Source organism: Penaeus chinensis, chromosome 21, assembly GCF_019202785.1.
Source record: "Penaeus chinensis breed Huanghai No. 1 chromosome 21, ASM1920278v2, whole genome shotgun sequence".
Taxonomy (NCBI): Eukaryota; Metazoa; Arthropoda; class Malacostraca; order Decapoda; family Penaeidae; genus Penaeus; species Penaeus chinensis.
In genome coordinates, this window is record NC_061839.1 from 4,138,680 (window position 1) to 4,151,179 (window position 12,500).

At 34.8% G+C, this 12,500-nt stretch overlaps 1 protein-coding gene across 3 annotated transcripts in view; it reads right to left on the reverse strand.

The window, feature by feature from the left end:
* Positions 1–5,318: 5,318 nt before the first annotated feature.
* LOC125036344 (rho GTPase-activating protein 8-like) overlaps positions 5,319–12,500 on the reverse strand; it is a 96,696-nt gene continuing 89,514 nt past the window's right edge. For all 3 annotated transcript variants that reach the window (XM_047628902.1, XM_047628901.1, XM_047628903.1), the window contains 2 exons: positions 11,323–11,429; positions 5,319–9,846 (listed from right to left, as the gene is read on the reverse strand). In XM_047628902.1, coding sequence (XP_047484858.1) covers positions 9,676–9,846; positions 11,323–11,429 — 278 coding nt within the window. In that variant the 3' untranslated portion in view covers positions 5,319–9,675. The remainder of the gene's footprint in view (positions 9,847–11,322; positions 11,430–12,500) is intronic.

Consider the following 12,500-nt stretch of genomic DNA (forward strand, 5'->3'; position numbering starts at 1 on the left):
CGGAGGCTAAGTACTTCAGTTTGATTAATAATACGTGGATACTGGCGAGTTAACGATTTCTTTATCGAGCTGAAACGGTCTCACAATCCCTTGCTCAAATTCACTCAGATTGCCAATAACCATTATGTTTTAGAATGGTGTAATTTGCCGTCTATGGTGAAGTGGCCGTAAGAGTGTCCTATCTCTCACCCCTATCAGCGATAAGAAAGCTATAGTTGAGGTAGGTCGTGTGTGTTGAAAAGTGGGGTGGCATTGTTAGAGCCAACTCACACCATCACACGCTTAAAACATGACCGAAAACTGCGCAGAACAAACAAACGTGACCGTAATTAAGTTATTTTTGCATTGATTTTGCACCCTTCCCCTTTCCCTCCTCTCCTCCTCTCCTCATTTACCGTAAGATGGACCCGTTTGTGGATTATGTTGAGGAAAGGGCGATGGTAGTTTTCATTCGCACTAAATTCTCTCTTTTTTGTAGGAGTGCAGGTCGAAAGTCCTGTCTGTCTGAAGGGAAGTCTGTTCACTTAATTCTGATAGCTGGAACCTAGAAACGTTTTAAACAAGGCTGTTTATTGGTCAGGGGAACTCTGAGGATCGTCGTAAATCTAGTTATTTTTACTGATATATATATATATATATATATATATATATATATATATATATGTTTATGTATGAAAAGGAGAAAACACACTACCGTGTTGATACTATGGTATAAAAACCCACACTGTAAATTTAGTTTTACAGTGTGGGTTTTTATACCATGTTTATGTATAGTCCTCAACCTAAATGTATACAGTTTAGATATAGGATCATTTCCGTAACCAAGTGAATAAAATTCCTACAAAAAGTGTAAAGATATTAAGAAAATCAAAGTTGATTATAGAGGATTAAAAGGAGATGAGTGACATGCAAGTATTCGCAATCAACAAAATTACTATAATCTGAAAGCGCATCGTGTCAGATGTATAGACTCGTCCTGTAAATATTTTATAATTGACAATTTTCTTTATTCTGTACAAAATATGTATATGTCCTTTCTTGTATCTTTGCGTTTACCAATTATTTGTATTCGGCTTCGCTATACACATCGTAGAGTAAATAAATAACGTACGTGGCATTTCTTCTGCTTACATTTATCATAAACTGATCATATGCATTTTCTTTTCTTTTTTCTTTTTTTTCTTTTTTTTTCTTTTTTTCTTTTTTTTAATACGGTTTTCATTGGTTACTATATTTTGGAATATACAATACCAAGCAGACATGGTTCCTAAAATTTTATATCAGGTTTCGTTTACCACTCATAAAAATAACTGCGGATGTATAGCCTCTTATGTACGAGGATAGTTGTGGTGCAATAGCGTGAATGGGGAGGTAAGAGAGCAAGCGCGCGGGCATCATACAGATGTGGACCTAAATAAATCACCCTAAACCTGGTACCCTTAAACAGTACAGCTTAATCAAAACAAAAGCCTCTATCGGCAGGCATCCAGCCGAAGTTCCCGCGACGGTCACTCCTTTCCGTCTGGCAACCGAAGTGACTCCCTCTCCACGCGTGACTCTGACCGGCTCGCATCCACCAATCACACCCAAGCTTCGTGTTCACCTAGCTATCAGGCCTGAGTGAATAGACTATAGTGATGTAACTGATTATGCGACGTGTTTAAAGCTTTTTCTAAACACATACGTTACACTTACACTTTAATCTAACAGTAAATGAAAAGACATGAATGATCAAATATAACGAAGCGTAATGGAAGTATTATTCGTCGTTCTTTTGTCATCCTTGTTTGCGCATTATGAATTATAATGATAAGTCAAATCAGCCTTAACACTTGAAATGCTTACTACTTACACATAGCAAAATAAATAATGACCAATTTAAGCAACTCGGTCCACTTCTTAAACTTTCCTCTCACAGCTATTTCTCACTCAGGATGGATTTCGCCATTTTTATATTTTTTCATCACCAATGCGGTGTTTGACGAACTACTTAGCGCCATGACATCATGTAGTTTACTGGGTCTTTACACTGGAGTGACTGATCCGTGTGTAAGTGTGTGTGTGTGTGTGTGTGTGTATGTGTGTGTGTGTGTGTGTGTGTGTGTGTGTGTGTGTGTGTGTGTGTGTGTGTGTGTGTGTGTGTGTGTGTGTGTGTGTGTGTGTGTGTGTGTGTGTGTGACATCCTTGTCGCCTCTTCTTACTTTAAACTTTTCACTGTGTCCTCTCGTTCTTCCTGTGTTCAAAATTATAAAGCCATCTTTTTATAACTTCGCACTTCCTTTAACTTAACTGAACAGCATAATCATGTCCCTCATTTTCCTTCTTTCATCCAAAATGGTAAGCCCTATTTTCTGTAGTCAATCGTAGTTTGTATCCTAGAGTTGGTGCCCATCTCATGACTGCTCTTCAGAAGGATCATATGTCGATTCACTAGTTCAACCAGTTTCTGTGTTTGAGGAGCTGATATTGCTAACGGTACCCTCATGTCGCCATCGACTCTCTTGGGTTTTCTCTTTATTACCACTAAAATAGAGTAACCGGATTCACATAGAAAGGGAACAAGCTATTAGAAGGCATGCTTAGTATCAATTAATTAATGAGTGAGTGAGTTTTATCCAGACAGTAACAAAAATTCTACCAACTTCGAGCAACAAAATCAATGGGGGTTAAGGCACATGTCCGGAACCAAACTCAGCACGCCATTCCCACGGAAGATCCGCCGTCATGACCAGCCATATTAAAGTAATTTAACCCCTGGTTCAAAGCAAAATAAATGTGCTAGACACCAAGGTCATATAGCACTATAGAAAGGTGTAGTCGTGAAAAAGGGTAAGGCGTCTGGGTTTAGAATGGCAAAATAATTTGACTGGGTGAGGGAAGGGATAGAAGTGGGATCAGGAAGAGATACTGAGGAGGATGTAGATGCATCTTGAGAGGGAGGGGTGGAGCGACGGGTAGCACAGGAGCAGGGAATAAGAAAAAAAACCTTGACTGCGTGCTTCCTGCCCACGACCAGATAGGGTACACAGAAAGCATCGGTCTGTGAGGCAGCAATGTTTGGCAGGTTGGCCAGGATGCCAACAATACTGACATTGATAGGGGGGTGGGGGTTGATGTGGTCGGACAGGGAGAGTCTTTGCTGATATAAGCATCAAAGGGGGAGGACTTGTCTACAGAAAGTAGTCTTCGCAGTATTGGTGGAGGACTTATGATGGCTGCTAGGGGAAAGGTGAAGCCTTGTACTGATATTGCATCACAGTCCAGGAGACAGGAGAGTAGGTCTTCTCCACAATCAAGCCAATTCTTTCCATACACATGGCAGTTTGTGGGGGAGATGGGAGACAGTTCCGGTACAAGTATTGAGGGGGGAGGATGATGTTGGGCAGGAATGGGTTTGCCAGTGAAGTTAGTTAGGGATGATAATATTCTAGCTTGGGATTCGGATGTTATTGTGACAAGGAGGGAACAATCAGGGTGGTTGCAGAAGGAAACTATTTGTGTTTAGAGGTATTGCTGGAAAAGGAGAGTATTGTCAGATTAAGGGACTGTAGAGAGGATCACGAAAAATCGATTCCATTTTTCAGGGCTAACAGAGTATTCAAAAGATTTGTAGAGGTGTGGGTAATAGGACAGGGACATATAGAAGGTGAGTAGTGTTGAAAGAGGTAGTACTACGGAGAGGTAGACAATAAGACTGCATTGTAATAAGGAAGGAGGGGATAGTACACACAGAAAGTTGTGGTGGTGGAGATGAAGTAGAGGATGCTGGGAGAGGAGAGATGTTTACTAAAGATTGAGTAATGGCCTGGGTGGGTGATTTGGACTGGACTGAAGTGATATTAAGCATTGAGGAGGAGGTAGTAGTAGCAGTGTTCAGAGCCGTGGTTAAAGGAGAGCCTGAGGTCGAGAAATCGGGTGAATTCAAATCTGTGGGGCTAGTTAAAAAAAGGAGCAAGCCTTAGTGTCTCTAATAAGAGTGCAAAATCTTCATTACTGGCCATGGTAAGTCCCTTACTCCTCAAAGTCCCCTTGAGAGGTAAGGGCCAGACAATTAAACAGGCCATTCATGACTGGTACAAAGTCAGCCTTTCATCCTTTCAACACTGCTCTCACACCTTAAAAAGTGAACAGTAGAAGGTTACTGATAAGAGAAAGAAAGGGAAAAGGGAAAAAGAAGAGATCATGCAAAATTATTTGAGTTGAGGGCTGAGGTCCAAGGCAGGGTTTATCCATGGCATGGGGACCCAGTCTCCATCAACTCAGCTACCCCATGGCAACAACGGGCATGGGACTGGGGAGGAGCAAGACACTAGACATTCAAACATCATGTTTCTAATATCATAATGTCACATAAACATTTGACCTGTTGTATTCTTATAAAGCCCCTTATTTCATTCCCTATAAATAAAGAGCCTGGGCATTTACTTTCTTCTTTATAGACACCCTTACATACACAAGTTCTAGACATAAGTATTTATAAGTAATTATATAGATCTTGCCTGTAAACACGTACATCAACATACCTTGACTTGCATGTACCTTTAAGATTTAGGATTATCCACCAGAATTCATGTTGAGGAGCTTAGTGTATCTAAGAAGGTGTAAATGTCCTGGATAGTAGGTGTCCATTTGTGCATAGTGGATTTTCTAATTTTTCATCAACAGCTACTGTCCTTTTAGTCTGTCTACTAAAGAGATGATTGAGCCAGCACTTTAGTCGAAATTGTTCTGGATTTATGTGGCGCTCCAGATATTTATACCCTTGGCAAGCATTGCTAATCTATTTGATGGGGCCAACCCATGCTAATAACAATTTCTTTCCTTTACTTTTGCTGCTTGGGCAAGGGCAGAACCATTACACACTTAATGATAAACTAAGTCTTAATCGCAGGTAGTATCTTTTCTAAAGGAAAAATATATTATGTTCCTAAATTTGCAGAATTTACAACAATGCATATTGGTATGACAATGTGTTATAGCCCATTAAATGCAGGATTTACACATCAAGGATATGGGAATCCTTTGTTTTTAGTGTGCTCAGTATTAATCCACCCATGTTCTATAATTATACAATTTAAGATTTTTAGATTGCCTATTATAAAAAAAATGCATAACAAGAATTTCCAATTAGAATACAATTCTCATAGCTGACAAGCCATTACAATGATGTAAATTTTTTTTTTAAATACTGCTTTACTGTTACATCCAATTTACCTGTAATCAATTTTTTACTCAGTATATTCCTTTGCTTTTCAGTGGTATATTTGTCATCTGTACGACAACATACAAGAAACATGTGGTTAAGAAACTAACAAAAATTACATTCATTTCTTTATTATCATATTATATACACTCAGACTAGACAAATATTAAGACCATTAATAATTACATTATTACTAATCTCATTTTCAATTGACAATAAATCACAGTAAAGTATTTTCATGATATATAGAAAAAGATATCAAATGTGAATTACTCCAAACATGATTATATAAGCAACAAAGGATGAAATGGAAATTGAAGTTAGCATACACACAGGTTTCAAAAAATGTGAATTAATCCAAATTGCAATCAAATGCCAACCAAAATAGAAGGCTCTTTTCACCTAGCTTACTAACTTTGGGATCCTTCCATGCCGTTAACAGCAAGAAAAGAATTACACATCAGATTTTATACAAAAAAGAAAAAAGGGGAGAAAAATGATCACATTTGGAAATGCTGATTGTCAGGTTTTTCAAAGTAAGATTTCAGAGACGGCTTCAATGAGCAGAGATGCCTTAATGCGTCAAACAGTATCTCGCGTGTGTGTTTGTACAAAATGCAAATGTTTGAACTTTACTGTGTTCATTTTTTTCTTACAACTTATACAAAAGTTGAATACTTGTGTTATGTGAAATTCTTCGTAAAATCCTTTGTTGCTTAATAACCTATGGTACATCTAATACCAGACATAATTTCTGATATCGAATCAATGGTCTTAAATGCATACACAAATCAATCAACAAAGCTATACTGTATAGCTGCTTGTGCAAAAAAAAAAAAAAAAAAAAGGCAAAACATCATTGAAATTATACATTTCTAATATCTGTTTTACTTAACTCTTAATAACAAAAAGCAACTAAACAGTCATACCACGTGTTCAAAAGAATAATCTGCTTAAGTTCTCAAGATCATCTATACTATAAGTCACTTAACATTTTGGATTAAAGTCAGTAAATATAAACCTTTTCTTCTCTAAAAAAAATGTCAAACAAAAATAAGCCAAATTTGTGCTTCAACTGCAAGCCTATACAATACATTAACTTTTAAAATAAAAGCAGAAGAGATGTACAAAAAAGACAACATGCTAGATCAAACAGAAAAGTGTCAGTTCATAAAGGAATGCATTCTTTCCTGGACCCTTAGTAAAAAAACAAAACAACAAATTCCTTCTTTGGCTCTGTCTTCAATTAATTACAAAAGAGAGAGAGAGATACAGGTTCAAATAACAAAACCACTCAAATAAAAAGTCACTCTTAATGTGGACATAAATGCACTTGTATTAGCAATAATATCCCTGACAAAGTGAAATGCCATTCCATAAGATAGTGGTAGAAGGTGTTGACTTTATTTTACTTTTATTTTCTACACCGTTCTGCATTGATCTCTATAACTATAAAGGAATTGTTAAGACACAGGGATAAGATCTTAAATTAAATGAATGTATAACTAAGCATATCTACTATGCCTTTAATCCATATAACAATTTGAAATTATAAAAATATAGCTTTAATATAATGAAACAAAACTGAGGTGTATATTGCAGAAATCATTTCTCCAACTACTAAAGTGTTGTTCACGTAACCAAATCCCATAAACAGATGTTACTTCTTTCTATGAAAAGAGCAAGATAGAAAATAAAAAATAAGACAATTCAAAATATTGTTAGAAAAAAAACAATGTTCTATATAACTTACCAGAACCACTAACCATCTTCACAACACTTAACAAACAAACCTTAACTTCTTGACAACATTATGATACTTGAAACAGAATTGGTACTGTTGTGTAAATATATATAGTTGGTATAAGAATGCCAGTATTCATGTTTTTCGTTTTGTGCATTGGTCTCTATGTTTTTTTCATACAAAATGATGAAATAGTATTAACCAAATAATGAAATACAGTTTTAAAGAATCTGGAAATGAATAGTAATGAAGATGCAAACCTCAAACCATGATAATGTTTTTGTTTTGCACTTAGTTTTAATTACATTTTACAAATTATTCATTTTTTTGAGGGTCTTGTAATTGCAATTTGTCTGGCATTTCTTTATTATCCAAAAATCCACAAATATTGAGGCAATTCCATATCCATTAGCTTTAGTTAATGTATAGAAAAATATGCATCATACATTCTTTCTTTCTTTTTGCAGTGACTCCTACATAGGAATCAAGTCAGAATATTTCCAAAAGATTTGAAGTGCATTCAAGTTTTTTTAAAAGTACAAAGCCATATCAAATCTAGTGTTGTCTGAAGGATTGAATATCTGTCAGTTCCAAGCATTTATACAACTCTCACATCAAATCTTTTCCTTTCACATTTCATTCCCAAAGCATTCATTTGAACTTCTAACGTCAATACGGTCTAATATATCTAAGTCAAAGAGCCGATATCTCAAAAACCACATGTCCACTTACTTGCAGGATCTCCAGACATTGGTTTCACTCCCATGGTTAGAATTCCTCAGACATGTGCTCTTGTGGGACAGCAGGGTTGCTTTCTTTACTTTTTGCTTCTTCAAGGAACCGCATATTTTAGTTGAAATTTACTGCCACTGCAGAATACTCATACCAGTCTAAATTTCCCGTGGCAACAGCGCAACAGCCTGAGTGTGAGGCTAACATTGCGCTGTGCAATCACTCAATATAGGCTTGATAATCCTCCTGCTTCCTCGCCAATGTTACCCCTAATTTCACCATTACCTCTTCAGTATATGAAACTCCCTAGCACTGCTATAGTCCTTTTACTCAATGTTTCAGCAAAACTTCTTAAATGTCTAATGTCATTTACCTATATATTCAAGGCTCTTTATAAAAGTTTGATCTACAGTGCTAAACTCTTGACCTTACATTACAAATAAAGAAAAACAATTGATGTCAGCAACCGATACTAAAGTTTCAACCGTACTAGAAAACAAACCTTAATTGATGTATGATATTAACAAATTGCTCCCGTCCAAACATTCCGTGATTTTCTTTTTCCTTTAAATTTCTGTTAAGCACTCAAGGGATGCTTAATGGAATCACATAAAGAAGAAAAATAGACATAACACCTTTCAAATTAAGTAGTTAACAAAGTCACTGGTTATTTTTCATTCTTCCATATGTATCTCGACCTTCTGATATAATCCTTACCTAGGATCACCTTCTTGGATAAAGATCTATGATATCAAATAATATTTAAAGTTTAAAATTAATGTTAACTTCTGGAATGATTCTGTTAAGACTAAGGGCTACCCAAAAATTATGTTCATTTTTAAAACTATACCAATAATTGTAAATTCTGTCATGACACTATAAGATGCAATAAACAACTAGAACAGTTATAATTTAGTATTCCAATGTAAAGAAAAGAAAATGACACAAAACACATAGAAATAATGGTAACCTCATGAATCTGAAATGGCAATTATATATATATTTTTTTTTTTTTAAATGAAATAATAAATACAAAACTTTCTTTTGAAGAGAATGATCCAAACCAATCATGAAATATTCAACAAAGATTTACACTACTTTTGGTAGTTGTTAGTTCATAAAAAAATAAGCATAATTCACCTGTAGATACATTTTCTTGTTGCTTATTTCTAGGCTACAAACTATCCTACTGCTTATCTTTGTTAAATTAATTGTACATTGGTAAAAATTTATGCCTGAGCTAAACAAAATGTAATTCAGAAAATCAAATCATGTCCCAAGTAACCACAAAGCCTCACCTGGTTATACCATATTCAACAATAATACAAACACCTGTGACAACACTCAAGACACTAAAGCATATCCAGCAGTTTTAAATCAAACAACAATATTCAAGAGTGGGAAAAAAAAAAAAAAAAAAAAAAAAAAAAAAAAAAAAAAAAAATCAACAGTGATGAAAAAATCCAATTGACACGCGTGTGGAAATCTGAACACAAATTCCTTTGCCATGAACATATGAAACCTTCTCATATACTTGCCACGCATACTCTTCAAAAGAAGTAATGTTATGACTTGTCTCAATTACTTTTACTTCAGCAATCACTATCTTACACCCTGTTTAGGAGCAAATATTCTACAATTATCACATAACCTTACTTGATGAAACAGTAACAGACATGTATGATAATATTATCTATCATATAAATCACAATTTTGCAAAATATGCAATTATGTGAACAGTTTTCCAAATCAACTGTGTTCAGCTCATAACAACTTATTTCACTGCTCAGTCAGTACGATCCTTCTGTGGAGCTACAATGAAAACGACTAATTCTAGAGTTGATGCTTCAGTGGTATGAAGGAGTGAACCTGATCATGATTGATATTGGTAGATGAAAGGATATGGCTCGAAAAGATGTCTTGACCAGACACATTAGTTGATCAGAATCAATGTCGTATGTGAGTTTCAAGGGCTTGACGTATTGGCAGTGTCCTTTCAGAGCACAAATATCTGGTGGTGATAGGAGAGCATGTTCTCCACGAAGAGGTTAATGGGAGCAATGGCATTCAGGGACATCTGGCCTCCCCGTGGCCATACCAGATTCGGCCCAAAGACAACAGCCAAGTTGCTTGCTGTCATCTTGTTCAAGTCACTGCGATCCATCACCTGGCAAGAAAGAGTTAATTTAGAATATATGATACTAAAATAAAATTAACTTTCATTACCGTGACAGTACTATGAGAAATAGTAAATTTACTTATCTTAAAAGTAAATTTCAGCATGCAATAAAATTCAATATCTTGCTATTTTCACATCATGATCAACCAGGTTTACTACACTGTATTCTATCGGCTATATTTTAATCAAAATTAGTCTGAAAAGTTAGAATACAAAAGTTTAATCTTATTCAATATGTTATTTTTCTTCCTTCATAAACTCTCTTCATTCTAACCCAAATCTAGTATAGGGTCAACCTGGATAAAATTTGACCTTACTAAGATGATGTAAGTACTTCAAACAAACTAAATTTAAAAAATCTAAACTTCCAAAACTAAAAATATTTATATCAATAAATATCAGAAGAAAAGTACTGGTGAGGCTTTCTTGTAAGGGAAGCTTAAATAGAAAACCTTGCTCTGTAAGTTACAGTCCAGAAGGTTAAATACCTGTATGACAGAGATTACAGTTAAGAAACAGAATGTACTTTGCATTAATGAAATTCTGTAAAATTGTCAATCACTTTTTGTGCATAAACAATACTACCACTTCATTTCATCTAAATGCATCTACTACCTTATTTAAATGTCCTAATATCACCCTCTGGCAAATCAAAATTAAGTTGCACTAAATTCTTTCAAGCAGACTGAATATCTAATGAAGACAAAGGTCAGACAGATAATAAATAACCTGAGCTCCTTAACAATGCAGTCAGTACTTACAGTAACTGTTAAGCAATATTACATATAAGGTACTAATAACAATCAGTGTTTTTACGTGACTCTCATTTCCAACACTATAAGCAATATTTTAAGAAAAATAAGGATTGGCCGATGTTCAATAATGGAACTGTTCAAAGTAAACCTATTATCCATCCAGAGGCTTCCATAAAGGTGTGAGCCACAGTGGAATCAAAGGACATCTATAACTTTACAGTTACCTTAAAGGCAATAAATATACATAAAAACAAGAGCCAAAAAGAAGATAGGGCAGACAAGAAAAGTGACATTCATTCTTGTACAGAGAGCAAACTTTACTCATTTTCAAATATACCTCATTTCAAAATAAAGGAATGAAAGACAACCAAAGTGGTATGAAAAAACAGATGAGAAAAAACTCTAAACTTAACAATAAATAACTTCATGTAAGACAATATGCATGCCTCTTATGTGAAACTGCCAAAAGTTTATATTTTTCAAACAGAAATTATGCTGTTTCCTTTTATTTATCTATATGCATATATATTTTTTTATCTTCTATCTTTTGTATATTCTACAGTGAAGAAGTTTTACTATAGTAGCAATATGAGGGGGAGGGGGAGGGGAAGAAAAAAAAACAAAACAAAACAAAAAAAACATGAACTCATACTGTGTTAGTTTAAAAATCAAAATCCAAAGGAGATTCATATGAACATAATTACATTACCTTCGACAAGAAGTTAACAAGGAACTTGAGAACGAGGTAGTTGTCCTCCGGTAACTTTTCCAGAAGAATCTGTTTGATGCTGATGAGGCGCTCACTCTTACTCAAACCTGAAAAAAAAAATTAAGAATTAGAAAAAACAGAAACATGACAGAGTAATGAAATAAAATATGTATGATCAATTAACTTCTCCATGCCCAAGAAAATCCTAAATAAAACTATAATAATGAAAATCAAGATAAGGAAAAAAAAATCTAAAGATATGTTGGACTTGGGTTTGGAATTAATTAAACTGTGATGTCAATACATTTTCCTTTTTTTTTTTTTTTTTTTTTAAACAAGACCAGATACAGTAATATCAGTTAAACAAAGTTGCAGTATGGGTATCTTTGGCAGGCAGTACTGTATCTGATTACTTTCACTGCAATGGTTATGTACATGTATTTATACCAAAGTACTATACCTAAAAGATTGTGACCATACATGGCAGTTTGATTTCAAAATCTACTTACAATTTTGATAATCTAATCTCATTAACTCAATGCTGCTGGGGAAAATGAATAAAAAGTTGGGAAAATGCTATGCTCATTTTCTATATTTTTTGTGAAATGTCTCTGCACATAGATGGCTCTGCTAGTGCTTAGCCACGAAGGAGTCAATCAGTAGACCTTGTGACCTTACCTGTTTTGAATTGGCGGGAAAAACGTATTTTTTACTAGAGCTATAAATATTGATAGTAATATCTTTATTATAAACATTATAATTACTATAATATTATAAACATTAGTAACAGCAAAATAAGATAACATAAGATATTTTTGTAAATCAAGGAAACGGGTAAACGGGTGAGAGAGGCAATACTCGTAACTGGCTAATTGGTGACTTAGTACAAGTGTAGCCATCTATGTGTAGAAATAATCAAACAAGTAATTCACAGTGGGTATAACACATACGTACATGTCATGCCCGTCGGCATTGGGTTAATTAAGAGTACATTAGCAAGACATTCTATGTTGAACTAACTTTAAGTAAGGATTTAGACTAAGCTTGGGGATACAGAAGTTAGTTTAGTTTAGACTGTTTTCTTTGGTAGGAGTAAAGAGCAAAGTTAAGATAAGATTCAGAAGGGTTCTATACTCCAGTCCATAGATTTAGGTGCAAAAAAAATTTGATTTCAGTCA